Here is a 24,778-nt window from a genome sequence, read left to right as displayed (position 1 = left end):
TCATTTTTGGGCATAATGGCTGCACAAAGAAGCAGTCTTTGCAAGTGAGGACAAGTTATGCAATCACGAACGTATGAATATGTCCCCTTTTGTGAATGTCGCTTTTTTTGCATGGCAGTTGTGTTTGAAAATTCAAACCAAGTCACTGAAAAGCTCATCTTAGCTTAATTGATGTGTTTTCCCAGTGAGACATGGTTAGCAGTTAACCAGCCACCATTTAGCCAGGTACGAGTTAGCTACCAGTTACTATCGCCAACTGTTAGCAGAAAACCTCATTTGTAATTTATCACTGCTGTGCTCGGATGTTGCATATAGTGGTGGGCACATTCTATATATATGCGGTTAATGGCCGCACTCGTATTGGTGCCGTATATGGCGTCAGACTGTATGGGACAATAAAGTAGTTTCCCCAGACTGTAGCTTGAAAAGGGAACTGTAAAATTCCACTTTTGGGTAAGGGCCAAAACCTGCCAAAAATGCAGAAAAAAAGTGTGATCCTTACGTGCATACATATGATATGCTTTCCTGATGTAAGCTGCTAGCTAGTTTGCTAGCATTAAGTTACAAATCCGCACGCATTTAGTCTCACATTGCTGCAGGTGACGGGTCAGTTAATTTGTCTTGTACTAAACAGTCAGTTATGGCATCATCAAAGCACACCACTCATTGTTACCTCTACGAAACATTCGTTTAGTAAGGGCATACAGCCTGCTATTTTGGTTAGTTGCCATGAAATTCTGCTGTTGAGCTTGAAGTCACAGATGCAGCCAGAGAGGCAGTATTCAGTAGCACTGCGGTGCTGCTGTTCCAGTGCAGGTTAAAGAACACGGTGTAGTCCAAATTAATTTGAAGCCCTTTTCTACAGTGTGCCTCATAGATGCTCGTTTGGCTTTGGCACAAAAAGTATGTTATTTATTACTGTTAATATTACTATTAGCTATTACTATTTCAGGGGATAGACGTTCTTTCCTTTGCTGATGATGCAACACTTAGTATGTGCAGTGTTTCTGGTGTGTGCCACTGGAAATTGGCCTGCGCTTGAGTGTTTGTACTTTTGCCCTAGCATAGCTTTGCAGTTAAAAGTGTAGGGGCTGATCATTGAAATCTGAGGCAAGCAGGTATTCGTGAGCACGGGGTTTTAGGCACTATTCTAGTTAAACAGCTAAGCTAGCACTACTGCAGCTTACGTTCGCTCCCATGAAATGAATTCAGCTGAAGAATTATTATGCTACAAAGAATCCAACCAGGATATCCGTCAGTTTTTCAGCCAAAGGAATCTCTGCAGAAAGCATTGGAAGTGGACGAGTTGCTTGATGAGTGAGGGCCTTTTCGGAAGGTGTAGCAGAGGGGAAGAGGCTTTGTTGTAGAATAAAGGGTATTTATGTGAAGGCATGGACGCCATCTTCGAAAACCGTAGCACGAAAAACAAGACACAGAAAAGGTGAAGACAGGACACGAGCGCTTCTCACGACTGAATTTTTATTGGGAAGGTTATCAGAACATATACTATAGAAATGGAAGAGGGGAAAGAAGAAGGAAATACAAAATAACAACTCAAAAAGAACAGGGGGGAAAGTGTGTTAGTGACGTATCCATCGCCTTGACAAAAAGTGAGATTGTGTACCTTGAATCGGTTGTTAAGTAACACTGCACGTGTTTTATGTTGCTGTGTACTTGCTTTCATCGCCGGCTTTTTATCTCCTCATCTTGTTCTTTTTTAGTCGTTATTTTGTATTTCCTTCTTCCTTCCCCTCTTCCATTTCTACAGTATAGATTCTGACAACCTTCCCAGTAAAAATTCAGTCGTGAGAAGCGCTCCTGTCCTGTCTTCACCTTTTCTGTGTCTTGTTTTTCACGCTACGTTTTTCGAAGATGCAATTGCTCCGACTAGCCCAGTTTAGCTTACTTGTGCATGGACGCCATTTTGGCGTCCAATTCACGGCTTCCGTGATGCAGGTTGGAGGAGGGGGAGATGAGCCGATTAGACATGCGCCATCGCCGTTTGCCATGCTGCATAGACACCAGAATGGTGGCCGCATACCTCTTATAGCGTCTTGAAAACGTAGGGTATACTTGCATGAGACATTCTCCTGGAGTAGTTTCGGGCTAATGTCATAAGTGTATATAAAAGAGTTTTGCTGCAGTGGGATACAATTCAAGAATGAAACAACAAATGCCCCTCAAAGGCGGCCTTTCAAACTATGCGATGTCAGTGCACGTTAAAGAACCCCAGGTGGTCGAAATTTCCGGAGCCCTCCACTACGGCGTCTCTCGTAGCCTTAGTCGCTTTGGGACGTTAAACCCCAATAAACCAAACCAAACTATGGTATCAACCTGTTGTCATGGCGTCACCTTGCACCTACCAGCCACCTGTGATGCCACACTGGCAGGTGCAAGGCAGTTAACTGTGATGCCATGACGATAGGTAGACGTCAGGGGTTGAAGGGCCTCCTATGAGGGGCGTTTGTTGCTTCGTTCTTGAATTGTATCTGAGTGTAGGGTACAGTTTCCATTTACAAAGCAGTTGTGACTTCGGTGCTCTTCTTTATGAGTAGGCTCTCCACATCTTTGTTCAGGCAACCAAATCACTGCTGTGTAATTGGCAGTTCTAAACAAAAGGGCATCACTCGAGCCAGAGTGGAAGAATTCGTCATCCCGAGGCTGCATTTTTCTTGTAGTTATTGTCCAGAAACCGCTACGTACCTCACCAAATGAAAGCAAAAAGAGAAAGAAAAGGTTTGGTTATGATCATACTTTTCTCGTATAGGCAGAACATGTGATGCAACTTTGTTTTGGCACATCCTAAGCGTATCTGCTTTACTTTTTTTTCTGTTCACTTTTTCTTGTTGACAGTTTTCACTATCATGCTTGTGCAAACAGCTGCTGCTGCCTGCTTTATTCTTACGCTTGTTTTGTTGCTTTTAAGTCACAAACTGAAAAAGACATCCCAGCTGAATTTTTTTTTAACCTGCTTTACATTGTTTTGTCTGCTTTGCTTTGCACTACAGTTTACCCTTTTGGTTTGGCAGCTCCTAAGCTTTCCTTTACTACAAAAGCAGCCCAGCTTCTTTGCTTGTATGCTCAGCCGCGTTCGAAGATTGGGGAAAAGAAAAATGGGTATCCCAGATGGACTTTGGTGCAGCCGTGAGGAATCGGGCAAAGGTTGCTGTGACATTTTAGTTTAATCCACAGGAAAAACAAGTTGCTAAAGAATTGGTTAGTTAGACTTGGTGCAGTTTGTTGATCAGCGTTACTGTTTCCTTAATTCGATATTAGATATTAGGGCACTCATGTTATGCCAGACCTACCCATGCACCACCATACATGCACCTCAGCACATTGAGCATGCATGGCACCATACACAAGACTGCACTCTGTGCTATAAGGTCCGTCCTACAACGAATAAAAATCTTTGCAGGATGCTTAAGCAGCCAGTTGTAGGAGTTGGTAGCGAAAGACCACGGCCTGTATTCTGGCCTCAGTCTCTTTGAAGATTGATTCTTGATGGTGCGCTCTTATTGGCTGAAGTAGTGGAGGTGATTGTGACAAAAAGCACAGGCCCACCATCTCAACCCTGCGTATTCTTGTGTAAAAGGCGGTGGGCAGTGCTGTTGCAAAAATCAGCGCTGTTTTTTTTTTTACTGAGAACACGGTGCACTGCAGACTAAGGGATGTTTTTTTTAATGAAATGAATTTAAAAATTTGTTACGGCTGTAGGCGAAAAGGAGAGATCTGTGGCCTTCATATGCAGCCCGGTGTTTCACGTAAGACTTTCTGCAATTGTTAAAAAATACGCTTCTTGAGTTAGGTGAGCGCTTTTTTCAGCATAGCAATATCAGCGTTGTAATGCTTCAGATTACAGCTAAGACGTGGTAATTAGCAGGCTGGTTAACTAATATTGAGTAGTTAACTTTTAACTGTTAGGCTCCTTAATTGTTTAGAGACGTGTGGCCCACTGTAAGTAATACACCAATCGATTTTTCGAACGCCAATAATTCGGACTTGCGCGATCTTTTGGACTTCGCTGAGGAACCGCCGTGCACCCCGTAGGAACGTGTGCATTTTCATGACAGATGGAGTCTGAAAGTACGATTTTTCGGACTAAAATTAAACACCAGGAATGCTGTGGGGATCATTTTTTTTTCGTCCTTATGTAGATGCTTTTAAAGAGCGCCAAAAGCAACACGGAAGAAGAAAGAACACACAGGGACGAGCACTCCGTGCTCATGTTGTTTTAGCACTTTGAAAATTTCATACTTTCAACAGCTAGCCCGACCCGCCACACTTCTGAATGTAGATACCAGTGAACATTGCTGCCACAACTAACTGGCTCGCCGCAGCAGCTGCAGTTATACTGCCTAGAAATATACTATACCGCAGCTGTAAAAGGCGCCATCTTCAATTGGACGGACTGGCTTGGATAGGCTTGGCTATTTGTACTTCATTGCTGCCACTTGAGATAATGGCACATTTTTCGTTACGAATGGAACAGGAATATCTTCGATGGAATTCCGCCTGGTTGGGCTTTTGAAACAAAATTTGAGGTATACTAACACCAGCCACTAATTTATTTTCAACCAATGCTTCGGGACCAACTCGGTCCCTTCTTCAGGGGCGTCTAAAATGAGAGCCAGCAGCAGCAGGGAGCGGCGGCCTTTGCTTTTCCTTTGTTAAAAGTCCATCAACGCATGCGGAGGGAAGCGTTCCTGGAGTCCTATTCACCTTTGCCTTTGTGAGCCGGATGTGCCATGGCTCCGTTCAAGAGGTGCCACATTGAGTCATGGCATATCCGGTTCACAAAGGCAAAGGTGAATAAAACTCCAGGAACGCTTACCTCCACTTGGACTCCGACAAGTGTTAACAAAGGGAAAGCAAAGGCCGCTTCCTGCTGCTGGCTGGCGCGCGTTTCAGTCACCCCGGAAGTAGGGACCAAGTTGGTCCCGAAATGTTGGTTGAAAGTAAATCAGTGATTGGTGTCGGTATTTTTCAAATTTCGCTCTTCGTTGGCATCTAGATGGCCGACAAACAGCGCGCGACCACATTGAAATGGAGAGCTCTGTGCGGGGCAGAGGGGGGTGCGTTGGGAGGCTCGCTTCTGCTTACCTCATCTCGTGGGTTACCCCCCTCTCCTTGGAGGAAAGAAAGAACTTGGGAGAGGCGGTTACGTCACATTTTTTGAACCCGCTCCCCCCCCCCCCCCCCCATACTTGGCCGCCACCTCAGCGCAGCAGACAATGCAGCAGACGACGCCGCTGCGCCCAGCGTTACTTTTGGCTGCAGCGTCGCCCAAGGACTCCCAGTAGTCCTTGCGAAAGCACGTGACTGCCGGCACACTTTTTGGCGCGCAGATCAGATAGCGAGGGCCTCTCGAGTTTTCCTTCCACCATGCCCCTCTCGATCTTCGCGAGTGTCTTTGACAATGGAAACTGACTTTTGCTTCGCGCGGCGCGTGCATTCGTTCGCGGCATGATCTGTGGCCACATTGCACTGTCTGGTATTGTACGCGAGCAGGGACTCCTTTTTTTTTTTCTTAAATTTCCTTCTTAGGCCTAAAATAATTTTTGTCAGGTATTGTAGCCTGTTGTGCCAACCAGCGGCCAACCATTATGCCAACCGTTGTGCTGGCTGGGCACTTTTATTTTTTTTATTTTTCTTGCCAGTTCTGTGACATGAGGTGATGCAGACATGACAGAAGCATGACTGGTCCAGAGGCAGTCTAATATTATCGCTTGAAAGCTCAACATGAAGAGCGATGAAGTTCGAGATTTTTTAAAGCTGGTTTTACGCAGAAAGAATTTTTTTTCTTGAAGTTCACAGATTTTTCGGACTGTTTGATTATTCGGACCATTTTCCGGGTCTTGCCGAGTCCCAAAAACCCGTCTGCGACTGTATCCATATCAGTGTTTAGAATTTCAAAAACATGGTTGCCCGCAGCACTGTTGCCAAACAAATTTTGCCTACTTTGCGTCAATATGCATGCACTTTCGAGAAGCTTGCAGGACAACCAACTTCTCCAGTTCACGAAACTCGTTGAAATAGAATAGCCATAATTTGTTGGGCCACAGCGCTGAGGGTAACCGCGTTTTCGAAGTTCTAAAAACTGATATGGATATTACTTACGGTAGGCTGCAGGCCTCTCAATAATTAAGGAGCCTGACAGTGATAGCTAAAACACTAACTATTCAATATTAGTTAGCCAGCCTGCTAGTTAGAATATCTTAGCTGTATTCTGGTCTACTATACTGCTGACAATGCTGTGCCAGAAAAAGCGCCCTTCTAATCCAGAAAGCCTATTTTTATAAATTGCAGAAAGCCTTAGGTGAAACAACTTGTGCAGCTGTAGTTCCTATGTAACTGTGAAGATGTCTTGGTGGCTTCATAATGGAAAACTTCGATCAGTGTGAAAAACCAAACGACCACAGAAGAAACGCACACACACACTTGCTGATGCTGCGTGCTTATGTGTTTCTTCTGCGGGTGTCTGTTTTTTTTTTTATGCTGCATACTGTGTGAAGTTTTGCGTTGTGAAATGTCACCAACTAGTCCACCCTGGTGGCTTACCCCCTGATTGGACTGATTCAAATGAGCAAGCGACTCTTCCTATGGTGGCACACCTTGGAGGTAGCTAGCGAGGCCATGGAGCAAGCAGTGGGGGTGTCGTGTTTAGCGCAACTGGTGCAGTGATGATATACATGTCAGCTGAGCGACTGCAACCACTTCTACTGCTGCTTCAGCCAGTCATCACACGTTGCGGAAGTTTAAAAAGCAAAAGAGGGTCCTTTTCGCAACTCTCAGAAGAGGCCTGTTGATGAGCATTAACCAATTACACCTCCCTCCCTTTTTCCTTCTGTGTGTATGTGCGTGCCACCCAGCAGACCTCCATCAGTGAATCTCCCAACAAGTTGTCGCAATCCGTGTCTGAAAGATCGCACACATCCCCCCTGCCAGCCACTGCGGATGAGGAGAAAGGAATGCCAGGTAAGGTGCAGAATTTCTCAAGTGGTGCTGTTTTTCACGTGGACTTTCTTAGACTGCGGTACCTTCTCAAAAGTGCACTTGTAGCCCACCACTGTGCCTCGCCTATAAAGGTTCCCACAAAAGTTTTTGGAACACCAAAATTACGAATAACGTGAATTTTCTCATTGTCCCGAGGTGCAGCCAGGCATTGAGGGGTGCATTGTGCAGGTTGTTCAGGCAAGTGCAGAGCACACCCTTCAGTTCCTGCAGGCTTAGACTGCCCGACAGTTAAGGTTTTTCGCAATTTTTGTGTTCCGGAAACTTTTGTAGGCACCTGTATATGGTTTTATTGTTAGGCCGTACTCTTAGCTGTACTTTTAAGCTGTACTTTTAAGCTGTACTGTTACGTTGTACTCTTATGCTGTACTGTTACACTGTACTCTTATGCTGTACTGTTACGCTGTACTCTTATGCAGTACTCCTAGGCTGTACTGTTATGCTGTACTTTTACACTGTACTCTTATGCTATAGTGTTGTGCTGTACTCTTATGCTGTACTCTTAGGCTGTACGGTTAGACTGTACTTTTAAGCTGTACTGTTACGCTATACTCTTATGCTGTACTGTTACACTGTACTCTTATGCTATACTATTATGCTGTACTCCTAGGCTGTACTGTTATGCTGTACTCCAAGGCTGTACTCGTAGGCTATTTTTTTAGGCCGTGCTCTTAGGCTGTGCTGTTTACACCTTTATGCTTGCGCACGTATGTGCGGTGCCCCTTCCCGCAGGCATGAGCTTCGGGGCCTACGACATGCTGTCCCTGACGGACTCATACGGGCAGCTGTCGCTCCAGGTGCCGGACACGGGCGGCGAGCCTGTCGAGAAATTCTCTCCCACTCCCAGCAGCCGGGACAGCCGGCGGCCACGGAAGTTTGGTCTGGAGGACTTCACCTTCATCAAAGTGCTCGGCAAAGGCAGCTTCGGAAAGGTGCTCACTCACTGTGTGCTGATTTCGGGCACTTGCTGTCTGTGTTCACTGGCTTCTAACAACGAAAATCGTCATACGAATCACCGTCACAAAGAAAGTGGTGTCCGACATTTCATGTATGAAGGCTTGTAGACATTTATACAAACACTGGTGGGCGGTGCATAGAAACTAGCTGAGGTACTGGTAGCGCTGAATAAATGATAGACCCGCTGTGGTGGCTGAGCTGCTAGGGCGCTCATCTACTGAACCGTAGGACCCGGATTCAATGTGGCAACCACGTTTCAATGGGGCTGAAGCCCCAAAGATGCCCCTGTGCTGTGCAATGTCGCCGCACATTAAAGAACCCCAGGTGGCCTAAATTATCATTTCAGAGCCCTTCAGTATGGCTGAGGAGCTGCACATTAGAACATCTTGTAGAATCACTCACTCAAGTGCCTCATAACACTCAACAGTGTATTAGGACCGTTAGTGTGCCATAGGCAGCAGAGATTCGCTATGAACTTTTTATTTGAATAGCATTTAGGTGACATTGGTTTCCTAGACAAACTCTAATCCCTCTGTTAAGCCCTCTCACTGTGCATTCTCTATGTGATGATCTTTGTCATCCAATTTCCTACACCTGTCTCATTTCATATTTCTTTCCCTGAATGCCTTCCACACGCATAGTAGTAAGTCAACGGCTTTAAACACCAACTAAATTCTCGGTGTTTCAATTAAAGAGCTTCTCTCTCTCTCTCACTGGTTATAACATTGGAGGTCAGTGGAGGAGGAACTAGTCCTGCAGCAAACATAACCTGGCTTGTGATGGTGGTGGTGATGATCTGTAGACACCCCATTTTCTGGACGATAGCTTGCATAAACTGCTTTGTCGAGACCGCTGGGTGGCCTGCCTGTGACCGCGGGTTAATGCTGAGAGTTGCACCTGGGAGCGTGCCTCACTCAGGCTTCAACGGGCTCAACTTCTTTTCGCTCAGGTCATGTTAGCCGAGCGTAAGGGCACAGAAGAAGTGTACGCCGTAAAAGTGCTCAAGAAGGACGTCATTCTGCAAGACGACGATGTGGACTGCACCATGACGGAGAAGCGCATCCTGACGCTGTCCGCCAAACACCCGTTCCTCACAGCTCTCCACTGCTGCTTTCAAACTGAGGTAGGCCCCGCAGCTGCCTGGCCTGCCATATGTTGTAGCTGCAATGGAGGCATCTTCATTTCTGAAAACTGTAGCAGAGGGTATGTGAGAAATAATTTATGCAATAAGTGGTGCAGATCTGGAATGAAATGCACACTTTTTGCGAAACATCTTTCCTCAGTCCTGCGAGAAGCTCTAAGCCTACAGTGCTCCATTGCGGGATCATCAATGGTTAGCGATACTAGTGCTTCGAATGACAATTGTTTTTGTCTTGAATGCTGCCTTTGATTTGTTTGGTTCTTCATGCATGTGGCATTGGAAACTTTGTTCAGACGTCAATCCAGTATCCCTTGAGTGTTCAAAGCAAGGGAGATCCCTTCTATCCCGTCCTAGTGTATGCGTATTAGCAGCAACTATAAAAAAGCACCTTGTCAACTCTTCATGGATGGCCAAAATGACAAAACAACAGCCCCTGTAAAACAATTTTGGCACTGAACATTCATAACAAGGCAGTGGCCATAATGTACTATTCGATATGACACCCGCCGCGGTGGCTCAGTGGTTACGGCGCTTGGCTGCTGGCCCGAAAGACGCGGGTTCGATCTTGGCCGCGGCAGCTGAATTTTGGTGGAGGTGAAATTCTAGAGGCTCGTGTACTGTTCGATGTCAGTGCACGTTAAAGAACTCCAGGTGGTCGAAATTTCCAGAGCACTTCACTATGGCGTCCCTCATAGCAGACACTTGTAAATAGCTAGGAACAAACTTTTCGCACTAAGACCAGCACACTGTTGACACTGCAGCTAGTCAAGGGGTCTGAAGTTGAAAGAGCAGCACATGTTGAACGGAGAAGATTCTCAGACATCGCACTAATAGGTCTTGGTGGTTGCTGACAACTTTCTGTGAGCTTGTAACCGTTTCATGCTAAGTTCTGCTCCCGGCTAGTGGGTAGGCTACATTTCTATACTTTTGTGTGTACTTGCAGAACCCCAGGCTTTTTTTTTTATATAGACATTTGCTCTTGCGCAGTGTAGAAGGGGCAGAGTGGTTTTTGCCCACGACCACTAAATAATTTATGATCAAATTTTTCTGTCATGCTGTTTCGATTTCAACAGCCGAGCGAAGACCGTGTCAAAGTGTGGTTATATGTCGTGTGTGAGGCATGAAAAAACGTCGATATCATCGCTGCTTCATGGTTTTAATTCACTGCAGTGTTGAAGCCACCCTTCCTCAAATCCGGAATGACAACGAATGTAGAAGCAGCGATTATGTTGCAGCTTTTTCGTGCCTCACGTCACCCATAACCACTCTTTGATATCACAGTCATCATTCGGCTGTTGAAACCGAAACAGCACGAGAAAGAAATTCGATTATAAATTATTTAGCGGTCATAGGAGAATGCCACACGGTAATCCATATATAATACTTCACAACTTCACCAGCGCTGCGACGAGGAACAAAGACAGAGAAGGAAGGACAGGGTGAACTTCACATGGTGAACTTCACTTGGTGAACTTCACATGGCGAACTTCACATGGCGAACTTCACTTGGTGAAGTTGTGAAGATGTACCAACTAGCTCAGATCATGGTTTTGCCCATATATAATAATGCCTTATGCATCATTTCAAACAATAAAACATGGATTCAAAAGATAGGTGCCTATACACCTTTAAGTTTGCTAAACCAAATTTTTTTCTTGTTCTGGTGAGAAGATGATAAGTTTCGCATTTCCGTCTCACTACCATGGCGTTTAGCTTCTGCCGCTGCTCCGGCGGAGCAGTTTGCTCACTTGAACGTATTCCACGTTCCGTGGCGTGAGTGTGCTGCCTGTGACCGTGTGCACTGTTCCATTCCCTTTTCCTCCCAGGACCGGCTGTTCTTTGTCATGGAGTATGTCAACGGTGGAGACCTGATGTTTCAGATTCAGAAGGCCCGGAAGTTTGACGAGCCACGAGCACGATTCTATGCAGCCGAGGTGACGCTAGCCCTCATGTTTCTACATCAGTACGGAGTCATTTATAGGTGAGCCTCCCGTTTGCCAACCATTCGTGTTGGTGCCTCTCACTCGACCAGTGCAGCGTCGCGTTTTTGCTGTACGCTTGCTGCAGCTGCTTTCGACAGTTTATTACCCCAGCAGTTGTGTGCAGTTCAGCTGACTAGCATCAGTTGCTGCGTTCATTAAGTTTGTTTCTTTCTCATGGATGCAGCCATTGGAATATAAAATATACTGCTACAAACAGGTTGGCTAAATCAGCCCAAAATGCTTCAGAGCTGGCCTTGAGTAGAATTCATGATATATGTAATTTAAAGGTGCACTGAAGAGGAATCTGAACTCGTCTTTTTGCCGCGGGAACTCAATCTACACGTTCCTAGCATTCTTAGAAACTGCGACTTATTGCCCTGCGTGGCCGATTTCCCTAATTATATCGAATTAACGTCCGGCTCCCGCCTTTTTTTTTTAATTCTCCCTCGTACGGTGGGCAGAGTCGACCAACGCGTGGAGTGCCCTTCAGCCAGCTCCGTGGAGGCTTTGCTTTCGCTTTATTTTGTTTTTTAGGTTTCCGTGAATAAATTGTTTCATTTGCAGATAATATAACCGCAAAATAAGCCCGCAGAAATAAAAATACGCACAGACTATTTGCTTCTACGGACTACTACATATTACTCCGCCGATGGCAGAGCAGCAAGCCGCCACGGGACTGAGTGAAAGGCACTCCCTGCGTTGGTCGACTCCGCCCACCGTACGAGGGAGAATTAAAAAAAGGCGGGAGCCGGACGTTAATTCGATTTAATTAGGGAAATCGGCCACACAGGGTAATAAATTGAAGTTTCTAAGAATGCTCGGAACGTGCAGGTCGAGTTCCCGCGGCAAAAAGACGAGTTCAGATTCCTCTTCAGTGCACCTTTAAGCATTTAATCACATAGGTCAGAGTTGGATTATTATGCTAGGTGACATCCTTAGTTGGGCATAAAAAATTAAGACATGGTATTGTTCCTGTTTTTTGCGTTTTATATTCTTTCCTCAAATTTTGGGTGTCCATGGTTCTTATTGTTACTGCCATTCAAAGTCACCCATGATATGAAAGCGCGAAATGGCAAACTCCAGATGTTATGCTCTGGTCAGTTTCAGGCAAGCCTGCTTTGTCATCTCACAGAACTAGGCTTGTGAATTGTGCTCGGCTGTTTGGGACTTTCATGCGTTGTTGTTTTTTTCTATCGATGACAAAGTTAGCATTAATGGCAAGCTCGCGGTGATAAACATGCGGGCACAATCTTGTTTAGTGACTTTCGACACAGAACAGGGAGTAGTGTATGTCCTTGATAAAGAGCCTTAATTGTTTCTTGGCATCGATAAGTTTGCCTTCTGTTACGGCCATTTTGGCTTAAAAAGACTGGTCGTGTACCATGGACTGTCCCGATTTTCAGCCCACTAGGCTGGTGCAGTTGAGTATTCAGTGTAGAGCCGACATTTGAATGCAATAACATTAGGAGACCTATGGGGTCAAAACTTGTAGTCAGTGACAAAATTCACCTATTGGTTGGAGAAAAGTGACATCACCAGACCGGAGCATTTCCATTGGCTGGAGGGAAATGATGTCACCAGACGGGAGCTCTCCCATTGGCTGGAGGGAGGTTATATCACCAGATGGGAAGAGACGTCTCTTTTGGTAAAGGTATCAACAGCTGCTAATGCTATCAGATTACCAATGGGTAATAGAATTAGGTGCCCTTATGTATATTTTGTTTATTTGTTTTTTTGCTTTGAATTGATTGAAATTTAAGGGGGGATGAGGGGATCGAAGGCGACTTTTGTATTTTTCAACTTAGAGTGATGAAATTTGGCAGACTGGTTTAGAACAGCATCAAACAATCAGGTATAAAGTTTCACAATGACACCTCCACCAGGTTCCCTTTTATCTTTGTTTATATGTTGTCCCCACGTTGTTTGCATGTGGAAAGCCTAACATGATAAAAAAACAGGCTACAGGTCTGTATCTGCTTCTAATATTTACTAAGAAGTGTGGTGTAAATCAAGACGCTCTTAATTTTTTGTTTAATTTCTCTGCTCTTTTTTTTAAATGACACAATATGCACCTTCTTTTTATGTTTAGAATGTATCATTAGCATGTAATAAAAACATGTGAGCCTAAATGGTAAATCTGAGGCTGTCTTGACGCAGACCAAACTTCAGCGACCACAGCAAAAGAAACGGGGCAAAAATCCATGCACCCATTACTATGCTACGCTTTCCATGAGCAACGTATGAGTATTAAGCTCGAACAAACTTTCGACAAAACGAGCCTGAAAGTTCTAAGCTAGCACACACTGTCTATGTGTAGATGCTGACAAATCCCCTTCGCCGTCTGTTCGTCACCGATCGGGACGATCGCTCGGAGGCCCCGGGTAGTGTGACGAAGACGAAGCTGGCAGTGGCGCGGGACGGAGCGCTCGCGCTAGGCCAGCGGCCATTAAATCATCTCATAGCCATCGTTCACCACGTCTCATTCTTCGGCTGGCCGCCACGTAACAATATTTATTTGGAGCGCTTAAAGTTCATTTTTGGGTGAAATATTTCAGCACAACATAGAAAGTGTTGGAGATGCCAAAAAGTGTACTTTTCAAAAATCGACTTTTTTCGCGGTTTTTGTGATCTGATCCCCACATCCCCCTTTAAGGATAGACGAGAAGAAAGCAGACGATAACAGTTTCCTTGGAGCTTAAGTGGTGTGGTCTTTAGCAGAAGGTGTCAGTAAGAAGATGTTAAAGTAGATGAAGATCTTTTGAGATTGTAACTCATTGTATGCGTGTTCATTGGCGTTTCCCTTACGCTGTGCTGCTTTGTATTCATGCAGGGATTTGAAACTAGACAACATTCTCTTAGACACGGATGGTCATTGCAAGATTGCGGACTTTGGCATGTGCAAAGAAGGCATCAAGGACGGTGTCACGACAACCACCTTCTGTGGCACTCCCGACTACATTGCACCAGAGGTGGGGGGCACAAGTCCACTACTCATGGTCTAGACGCGTATGGACAGTGCTGTGGCACTGAGAAATGACCATAGATTTACGTACAAAAGTGAAAACCAATATTTCGTATTTGACCCAGTTTCGCTTCTGGACCAGCCATTGTCCTTGTGTAGAAGTGTGTGATGAGAGGCTAGTTGGTAAGACATTCTGAAGACATAAAACATTCTCAGATTCTCAGATTGTCCTTGTACAGATAATCTGCTAATAGAAGCGTATTTTGATGTATTAAACAGTATTGTCGCTACAGTCATCAAGGAAATGGCATGTTCACTGAGTTGGTTAAGGCCTTAGCAACATTCTTTTTTGTGGTGGCGGTTTAGGTATATGATACGCTAAAATGCTGCATAAAACATTGTAATGGGCACTTGTGAGCAGACATCAGTTTTTTTAATGTCTAATTTTTTAACTTAAAATGTTATGTAGCAGACAGTTAGGGGCGTTAGCCATGGTACAAGAAGTATACACTCCTGCGCAGCCTTTTTGCAAGACAGGACTGTTCTTTTTGTGCCTTTCATCAGTTTTTTTTTTCAGGAATTTTAATTAGACATGAGCACCGGATAATTCCAATAACCAGACGTGGTCTCGCAGAAAATTATATCAAGTGAAGCCTAAGTGAAGCCCAACTGTGGGTTCCTGTACTCGAGCACGTGGGTTGAACTTGTGTTTAGGAGCCACTTACAAAAGTTCGAGAAGTATGCTCGGTCAACCCCCCCCCCCCCCCCCCCTACGCTTTTCCTTCAGATCCTGCAAGAGTTGGAGTACGGCCCCTCAGTAGACTGGTGGGCGCTGGGCGTGCTCATGTACGAGATGATGGCGGGCCAGCCGCCTTTCGAGGCGGACAACGAGGACGACCTCTTCGAGTCGATTCTGCACGACGACGTCCTCTACCCGGTCTGGTTGAGCAAGGAGGCCGTCTCCATCCTCAAAGGGGTGCGTACACATACTTGCAGGTCACACTGGCGGCAGGAAACAAGTGCATGGAAGGGAAACGTTAAAGGGTCAGTCTACTGAATTTTATCGACCATATTTTCTTTGCGGCAACCGATAGCTCTTTACTCAAATTACCGTTTAGCCAGCTGTGGTGCCAAGGAGTGCGGTAGAACATTTTAAAATAGAATTTATTGATGTGGGAACACAGCAGTATGAGATGGTAGTCTCATCTGGCAACGATCTGGATTTCCGCCGCGCGGCGACAAACATGGCGGCGCCCGTCGAAGCCGGACCTCTCGCTTCGAACTGAATTCTCGTTGTTGCTGCCTTTTTCAGTGCGTTCACTGGCCATAAATAGGGCGCCTGTCTTTCGCTTCGTCTCATCTCGCCTATAAGAAAACATATAAGAGATAAATTTGCTTTATTTTAATAATTAGAGTGACGATTCTGCCGCTCCTAGGCTTAAGTGGAGAGTCGGTTTGTTTACAGCAATGGTTCCTGTCCTGACGACCAGATGGCGCCACTATAGGCTGAGTTTATTTTTGCGTCTCTGCTAGCATACGCTGAACTAAAAGTGGGAATGTGCCTGCGTTTTGCGTACGTGTAACTATAAATATTCATGTGATTTAAAAAAAGCGAGCGGTACACCTTCTACAGTTTACTAGAACAAAACGTGCGTTTCTCTGACATTGGGGCATACAAATGGTACGTAGTATATTCACTTATGCTTCTACAAAAAAAGACTACCACTTTCTTGAACAAAATGAACGTCTGGGGTCGCCACCATGCTTTTTTACGCGACTTTTAACGCCGAAATAAAATATAAATTCCTGCCTAAACCGGGCGCAGACCCCTCGTTATTGATGTTATAGGGTGCCAACTACCAGAATATGCCATTATTTATACACTCATCTCGGTGAGTAGACTGACCCTTTAAAGGCCGATTCACACAACGGTCCGTTCACCCGAGGCCCGCGCATCACGTGTTCATATGCCACTAAAAACTGGCCTGCGATCTGATGACGTCAAGCAGACGCGACGGACCAAAAGAGCAGATGACGCTCTGGGTGTACCGCAGTTGCCAGACTATTTTAGAGTGTTTGGCAAGGCTGGTCGAACTGGTCTTTCCTCCCGACCCATGACTGTGCGATTGAATGGAAGAAAAACTTTATTGAACTGCAGAGGAATTTCTACGAAGCGGGTGCGGCTCTTTGTCCAACTCCTCAATGGCCTGGGCCGTCTTGCTAGCCCAGTTGCCAGAGCTAGTGCATGCATCTTCACGGGCCACCGCTAATTTTCATGAGGGGAGAGGCACCTGAGCTTCCTTGCTTGACCTGTCCGCGGGCCGACAGAGCGCCTCTCAGTATGGTGACGCATGAACACGTAATGCGTGGGCCGCAGATGAACAGCCCGTCATGTGAATCGTCCTTAAGTTGCAGATGCGACTGCCAAGTTATGCAAAACAGGATGTAACGTCAAAAAGTGTAGCCAAAAGGCACATCTTAGATATGCTAAACAAGATGGCAAAGCATCAAGAGTCACACATGGTGCTTCCTTCCCCTTCATTTTTGCCCACACTTTTTAATCAAGCAAATTACAAGATTGATTTTGAGACTGACCTTGATTGACCTTGACTGACCTTGACTGACCTTGAGGCTGACGAGTTGATCGACTTGAAATTCAGAGGTTTGCTGATTTCTGGGTCACTTTGTAGCAGCAAAATCGGCTGCTGAGCACCGTTTCGTCACAAGCAGCACAAAATAAACCAGATATAAAAGAAAAGTAAAACTGCATTCCAGGAGAGAACGGAAAAAGAAGGGAGGGAAAGGGAATTGTCGGTCATGATGTGAGCGCAGTGGTGGTTGTGCGTGCAGTTCATGACCAAGAACCCTGCCAAGCGGCTGGGCTGCGTGGAGTCGCAAGGTGGGGAGCAGGCCATTCTGAGCCACGCCTTCTTCAAGGACATAGACTGGGAGGCCCTGGAGGCACGCAAGGTCAAGCCACCCTTCAAGCCCAAGATTGTGAGTGTCTCTCTCACCTACCTGTGTGTGCGCGTATGGCCAGCCTAGTTACAGTGAACTGGTTACAGTGGTTACTGTAACTGGTTACAGTGAACTGCAGTCATGCCTCCGCATGACGCCAGTGGCGGCCTGCTTTCAAGAGTCTCCTATCGCAGCTGCACAAGAAACAGGTGGATCACCGTGGCGTTCAAGTGCTTTTTGAGTGGTCGCGTTTTTAGTGCAAAAGCACCGCTTCACGAGGGCCTAACCGGCTCACCGGGTTTGTGTGAAGCTTGACCTTGAGGGTGACCTTGGCCAAACCATAAATAAATAAAATATTGCTGCAACTGGGATTCGAACCTGCGGCGGTGTGAACAGATCAGCTTTGCTGACCACTACACGAGAGCACTATGCTATTGCTGCAGCCGACCACGCCTCATGTTAAAGGGGCCCAGAAACACAATCTTAGTTAACTGTTTTGCCGGTTGATTGCATACGGTGAGTTATAATGGTGCTATTAGCGTCGGTAATGCCACGTATATTCCGTTTTTTAATATTTTAATGTCCTCCCAAAAACAACTTCATGGCTCTGATGGTGTCGCCCACAGTAGTGGGTTTTTAGCAGCGGATATGACATCACCTGGCACGAGCTTGATGATCGGAAAAACAGTAAATATACTGTAAATTGTGTGAATAAATAGAGACACATTTTGTCCCCTGTCTGCGTTTCATATTAGATCAACAAAAACAACTTGTTTGTCTTAGATAAAAGCCCTGCAAAGCAAGTAAAATAAAAATACACCACCAGGGCCGCTCTGGCATGGAAACGACGCTGCCAGTCTCAGCAAGAACGAGTTACAGAGAGCAGGCAACCATGGAGTGCAAACTTCCGCGACGTGCTCTGGCTGGCTGTTTTGATTGGTTGCGCCAGGTGCCGTCATTGGGAGAGCGAAATAGGAGTGGGAAGCCCCGCAAAAATCGAGTTGAGGGCAGCGTTTTGTTTGCTTGTATTTTGAAATTTCTTCACTGAATAACTCCCGTTCCTGTATATCGATTCCTGTAATTCTTTTTAAGTCAGCATCTGTGTGACATAAAGAACCCACCTGAAGTATAGCCGGTATCCCCCCAAGCAGTGTTTCGCAGCCCCTTTAAACTGCAACATGCTCTCGGGTTGTGCATTGCACATCGTCGTCTTCATCGACTAATACTGCTATGAAACTAATACCGTCGCCAGATGTGCCAATGACCTAGCAAAGCAAAACTATGAGCCTACCAGGCTAAACATATGCTTTCGCACATCTACTCAGTGTAACTACGTTAAAAACCCTACCACTTTTTTTTCGCCTAAATCACTGTTGGAGTACTGGCTGTGCGACCAAAAAAGTATTTCGCCATTTTATGCACCAGGCATGCTGCACGATGCAAGTTGCCAATTTTGTTTGTAGACAAGCTCACTAACGCCATAGCAACGCGTTCGAGAGTGGGCAACTGCAACGCCTTCGCTTCGGTTGCCAGTGGCAGGATCAACCTCCCAGTGCATAATCCAAGCCACGTGCTACACTGCCTGTTCTGGTTCATTGTAATCTAATGCTCTGTCAGGGCGGTGCTTGATCGGGGCTGAGAGAACAAGAAGCCATGACTGTTAACTTATCCCACTTCCAATCGGAACTTACTTGATAAGGAAAGAAGCAGTTTCTAATGCGACAAGCTCCATTATTGAGTGTACTATCGGGGACAAAAGTGGTACCTATACTCCAAGCGGTGGGAGCCGGAGCAACGGAAAACTGCGGCATTTTGGTGAGCTAAAGCACGAAGCATTGAAACGAGCCAAGCGGCATGCCTGCTGATAATAAAGGTCACGCATTGGCTGTCTCGATCCCAGATGCCGCCTGTAGGTGGCGTTGCAATGCAGTTTTCCTATTGCTCCGGCTCCCGTCATGTGGATTATACCACTTTTTTCCCCAATACTACATTGTCGTCATTCCATTGGTCCTGTGAAATTAATCTTCTATTAGTCGTACTCCATGCTAGTCTCGTCATGTACTGTGTGCAATGTTTACACCACATACCATGCATATACACTTTGGAATATAGTGCTTTTCAAAGAAGGCTTCCAACCAGCTCACGTGTGACTGAATATTCATGGATCCATCAGGCAGAGCCATGGCTCTTGGCTCCTGCCAGCTGCGAAATGCCCCTCTAGGTTGCCTGGTTTTTAGTCTGTTAAGACTGGTTCGAAATTTTCCTTTTAGCAGATCATCGCATAAGGTTACTCAGAACACGGGTGGAGAGCAGTTGCTGGGTGCCACTGACGGCTGATGCCTGAGCTCACAGATTACGTCATCCACCACCCTCCAAAAGTTGGTCACATGATGCGGACGGATTTTAAAGCGGGCTTTGGAACTGACATGGCAGAGTGTCAGGCCCTTATTGTCAGGCTTTTTGTTAATAGATTTTTTTGCTTTTTTTCCCCTTGCTCTTGTGTGCGCAGAAAACTAAACGCGACGTGAACAACTTCGACCAAGACTTCACCAAAGAAGAGCCAGTGCTGACCCCAGTCAACCAGGAAGTGTTGCGCAACATCAACCAGGAAGAGTTCAAGGGCTTCTCTTTCGTCAACGAGGACTTCAATCCGGCCAGGTTTGCGGGCGAGGGCGGGCCCGCGACGTAGTGTCTCCTTGTCCTCCTCCTCTTCCGCACACGACGGGCCTCGCCCCCTCTCTAGTCATGTTCTGCGCACACACACACCATTCGCCACACTCTCTCTCTCCCTCTCTTTCCCCCTTTCCCCTCTCGGCAGCAGTGGTGCCCTCCTCGCCACCCCTCCCTCGGCCATCTTTTTTTTTTTAATTCGTTTCCCCGTTCTTTTTCCCGGCTGTGTTGTCGATGTGGGCGGAGGTTCCACATCTGTGCCTGCACCCTCCCCCAGAGGGCAGCAGTGTACAGGAGCCAGTTAGGCTGCCATATGCGGCAGACTGCAGCTTCAAGGCAGTGTCCTCTCTTTTCATCCATCCTGATGGCAGCATTCAGCAGGCTGTGCAGCTCCAACAGAGGGTTCACAGCCGGTGATGGGGGAGGTTGGGGGGTTGGGGAGCTGCGACAGGCAATTCGCACGTGCCTACCCCTCCCCCCTACTCTCTTCATTGCGCTTATATTCGCCTAGAGAGGTGAACGCTAGCAGTCGAGACATCTCTGGATGCACTGCCGGAACTCTTGCCTCAAGTCTCCTTCCTCTTGCGGCAGCATCGACGTCGTTGCCATGCCCACTCCAATCCCGCTCCCCCCCCCCCCCCCCCCTCCGACTCCCCTCCCTCAGAACCCTCACTGCCGCCTGCCTCCTAGGACACTGCAAAGAGCCAGAGTTGCCAGACAGGGGTGTGTGTGTGTGTGTGTGTGCACAATGGTGTCGGAGCAGAAAACAGAAACAAAGGAAAAAAGGAAGCAGTCCACCCGGGCACTCTTTTTCTAGTCTAGTCGAGAGAGCTGACCCCGTTTTTAAGTGTGCCATGTGTCCTGAACTCCTGGCGAGGGCCGAGCCCATGGGGGGGGCTAGCGTCTTTTACTGTTTCCTTTTTATTTTTCGAAGCTTTTCTTTTTACCACGAGTATTTTCATTGTTTGGTGCGTCGTCCGAAATCTCGCATGCCCCATCCCCGCACACATTGCTCTGTGTGTTTGGTGGGAGCGGTGTCCGGCTTGCCTACGGCTAGCATTACCAGCGGTCGGCGCGTACTGGACGGGATGGTTTCCGCTGGTGGCCAAGTTCCTGAAAGGGCAATGTCTTTATAGTCTCTTTTAATTAGGCTTTTTTATGGAAAAGGAGACGTTCTTTCTGCTCGCATTTTCAGTTTCTTGTTTGTTTGTTTGTTTGTTTTTTCCGCCTTGCCATCTTTGTCTCTGTACATTGTCGTGTCTCGCTCCCACCCTCTCAGTTTCAGGTCACTCCAGCAACTTTCATACCTGGGCCAGTTGTGACCAGTTTTTCGCTGTGTTCATAATGTGTAGTATTTATTTATTTATTCTGTGTAACCCCCTTGTATGCTTTTTGGAGGAGGGGCAATCTCACAAACCATGCATATGCTACTCGCTTTCAGCAGTCGTGGAGTTTTTTTTTTTTTTTCTTTCTATCACTTGTCTCTTCGCTCACCCATCTTTCATTCGCATCTTGAGTAGTGGAGATGGGCGCTGTTAACACCAAGCCAACTTGTCCAGTCTTCGGGTTTCCGCTTAGTTCTTGAAAGTGTTTCTCTGTGTTGGAGAGCACGAGCTTTTTTTTTTTTGGCCTGTTAATTATATTTTCGTGCTCTAGGCACTGTACGGAGTGCAGTTGGATAACAGCAATGATATGCAGGTGGACGAGCTTCTAATTCAGGTTTGTCCGCAACGCTTCTGCGGTTTCATGCGCTATGGCTAGACTATATTTTGGGGCAGGAAACAATAGCATCAACAGTGCATACTTATGCGGCAATATTATTAATTGCTTTGTTTGTTTGTTTGTTTTGCTGCAGTGTCTTTTCTCATCCGTCTTGCCCTGCGTAAAAACTGTGTGCTTGTCAGCTAGGGTCAAGTCCAGTGAAAAGTTGGTAGTGTACAGCATTGTTGGCACACACCGGGTGTGCATTTGCTTTTTTGCACTGAACCCTGCAAGCATTGCGGAGCACCAGCCTGGTCAAACGCGCGCTTTTTTTTGTGTTTGTGTGCAAATGGTTGCGTGTACAGCACTAGTGCAGAAAGGCGACCGGTATGCCACTTTTAAAGCACACCTTGGAATGAAACTTCCTTGAGCAGTTGGGCTGAGCTTCTGAAGGAACTCTTGGCAAGAACTGCTCCTTGAGGAACAGCGGCTTAAATGATAGCAGCTTGTCAGCTTATCCTCGACAGAGTGCTGCTGGAAAGCACGCTTTGTCTTTTACTTATCAGTTTGGTGGTGTCGCCTCTGCTCGGGCAGTTTTTGGCGGACTGAGTTGTGTCGGCGTACAGCCGAAGCCTGTAGGGTGCGCCGCAAACATCCGCCACTGGTGTATCCGCACTCAGGTGTATAGTATCAACGCCAGGGACTACTGTAGAATGGTCACACGTAAAAAGTAAATTATCTGAGTAATACACCTTTTGTGTAGAAATCTTTCTTTTTTTTTTGCCGCCTTCTAATTTTGAGCGTTCAGTAGGATTCGGGTCTTGAACAGGTGTTTGTGGGAAAACAGCTGTAGAAAAGTAAAATGATGTTGCTTCCCAGTGGAAAAATCATCTGACCTTTACATTGTTGGTACACCCTGTTGCGACTGGGGGTGTTACGTGCAAGAGAAACAGTGGCGCAGCTAACACAGCACAAGAAAAAACACGAAACATCCGCACACAAATGCATAAGTGGGCCCACTGCACAAGAAAGGTACTCCGGAATAATGGATTGTTGGGCGAGTTGGGCTCCTTCTTGGGCTGTGTTAGTTGCGCTGCTGTTTCTCTTGCATCATGCACCAACTCGCTCAACCGTCCGTTAGCCTGGAGGAGCTGTTACGTCTGGAGGGACTGTTACGCCTTTGTGAAATGTGGAGGAATGTTGCGGGGAGCTCGTCATAAAAATTGTCTCGCTAGTCAGCTCTAACTAGTTGCCTGTGGAAGCCCTGGTACTTGCTTAGCATTTACGTTGAAGTCATCCGAGAGTGGCTTAAAACCGTGTGCATAAAATCACGCGAGGGTGTGTCCAGCCGCCTGCGTCGCACACACCAAAGAAAAGAAAGTGCTTATGCCTTTGTAACCATGTGACGAGGACTCGCTTCCAGCCACACATTCGGCACGTTTTGTTCCTGGTTCATGTCTAAGCACCCCGCAAGGTTACGTAAAGGTGAAGGCAATTTTTCCTCTGGGTTTGCTTGAAGGTCAGCTCAGCCAGCAAGCGTGTCTTGCTTTGCATCGCATTTAGCCGAGAGAGCAGGAAGTCGCGGGAAGCGTGTGCGTAAAATCCGGCGGCTGTCTCTTGAGTGAAGCCCGCCAGAAGGTCGCTGGTCTTTTGTGCGGAACACGTAACCTGTCTGTGCCGAATCCTCGATATAGCTGTGATCACAAAGCCAGCTTGCTGGCCCTGTCCCTGGTTTTGTTGTTGTTTTGCATCTCAGTGCCCTTCTCTGTCGCGCCGCATTATTTCATTCCCCTCGCTCTTGGTTTTACATTCTTTCCCTTTTATTTCTGATTGCCGATTCAGCCATGCATGCCCGGTGGTGGCCTGCGTCTCAGCCCGTATGCGCCGTTGGGAGAACTGCAATGTTCGCACCTCCGGGAACTCGGCCTGGTTCCCCACTGGCTGTGTTGTGCCGTTTAAAACGGGGGTCTCAAACTTGTCTCGCTGTGCAGACTGCGTAGACAAACTCGGCCAGTTATCAGAGAGGGGAACGGGTGAAGCTGGAAAGAGAGAGAGCAGTGCACCACTCTTGTTGCCACCCATGGGCACATCGGTTCTTCCGCCGCCTTGGACATAGTGAAAGTCAAGTGGTGACTTAAAGCAACCCAGGCAGCAGAGGTAATTGGCCCAATATCGGCAATGTGTTCGCAAAACTGGCCTTACAAAGGACCAGAGTGAAACGATTACTTTCCAGTATTGGGCCAATTACCTGAGCTGCTTGGGAAGGATTAATGCAAATCTAGGAGGCTGCTACCCTTCACTTTTCACGCAAATCTGTGGGGCCCCTTGTTTTATAGCAAGGTAAAGCACAGTAAGCAACAATCTTGTGTCGGACAGTCAACGAGGATAAAGGGGTACGATACAAATAGGGAAGAACGGTGCTTTCAGAGCAAAGGCTGGAACTTGGAAAACCGTCAGGACCATGCGTTTGAGACCCCTGGTTTAAAGGGTGCGGAGGTGGGATGTCCTTGTCAGTTCCACATGCCGTTCTCATTTCTTGAACTGTGTGTTTCTGACACTTTAAGCCTGCCCTTGCTGTTCTCTTTATCCTTTCATACTTCCTGCAATTTTTTTATATTTGGCCAGTGTCACGAGACTTATTCTCTGCTTTCTAATGGCTGGCATATTCATATTGTTGTTGCTTTTTGCAACATGTCTGTCTCTGTTGCAGTTACCAGGATGAGTTTTCTGCCTTCAGTACTACTGAAGCTATTGGCATACCTGCAAAAAATGAGCAAATTCTTACCTGTGTTTAGTGATTTGAAAAACACCTCTACTCTGTCTGTTTCATTTTGTTTGGGCAAATGCTGCGCATATGTGTAAAGATGTGGCCAAGTTAAGTTGGCTTGGGTTTTTGTAGCCTATGCCTTGTAATGCTGTATTGTGAAATGCTGATGGCGTGCGTTTCTGAGGTGGTACTCGTCACAGTACCAGTTTGAAATGGTGTCATGACATCCAGGTTACAGTGGCCATCCAGAGTGTGCATAACTTTTATCCGAAGCGTTTTGTCTTTGTAAGCTCTCACGTTGAGAGTGTTTGGTGGCGTTTTGGTCACGTTCGCTGCTGTCTTGATTCGGCTGTCGTTGTCTTCGACACCCTTCGGGGTGTCATAAATATTCCGCCGCCGCGCTGAGCATCTCAGACGATGTGTATGCGTTGTTGCTTTTTATTTGCGTTCATTTCACACTTAGTATCTTCAGTGCTGGGATGAGTGTGCTGTCGCTTTGTCCCCATTAGAACAAGACGCAGTAAGCATTTCCAGACACGCATTCAGCCACAAAGCGTGAGCGCGGTGTTCCATCGAGATCATCTTTTTTTTGTCGTAGCACTGCTACAGAGTGAGTTGATGCCTTT

At 46.6% G+C, this 24,778-nt stretch overlaps 1 protein-coding gene across 4 annotated transcripts in view; it reads left to right on the top strand.

The window, feature by feature from the left end:
- The window catches only part of LOC149332571 (calcium-independent protein kinase C-like), a 55,439-nt gene extending 30,887 nt beyond the window's left edge, over positions 1-24,552 (top strand). For 2 of the 4 annotated variants that reach the window (XM_089558210.1, XM_089558208.1), the window contains 8 exons: positions 6,873-6,978; positions 7,747-7,946; positions 8,921-9,094; positions 10,939-11,093; positions 13,925-14,063; positions 14,844-15,032; positions 16,907-17,053; positions 19,524-24,552. In XM_089558210.1, coding sequence (XP_089414336.1) covers positions 6,873-6,978; positions 7,747-7,946; positions 8,921-9,094; positions 10,939-11,093; positions 13,925-14,063; positions 14,844-15,032; positions 16,907-17,053; positions 19,524-19,703 — 1,290 coding nt within the window. In that variant the 3' untranslated portion in view covers positions 19,704-24,552. The remainder of the gene's footprint in view (positions 1-6,872; positions 6,979-7,746; positions 7,947-8,920; positions 9,095-10,938; positions 11,094-13,924; positions 14,064-14,843; positions 15,033-16,906; positions 17,054-19,523) is intronic. The other 2 variants (XM_089558209.1, XM_089558211.1) reach the window with 1 other exon arrangement.
- The last annotated feature ends 226 nt before the right edge of the window (positions 24,553-24,778 follow it).

The sequence above is a fragment of the Amblyomma mixtum genome, chromosome 8 (assembly GCF_055824585.1).
Source record: "Amblyomma mixtum isolate Tamu chromosome 8, ASM5582458v1, whole genome shotgun sequence".
Lineage (NCBI taxonomy): Eukaryota > Metazoa > Arthropoda > Arachnida > Ixodida > Ixodidae > Amblyomma > Amblyomma mixtum.
This window is presented reverse-complemented; position numbering and strand designations above follow the sequence as displayed.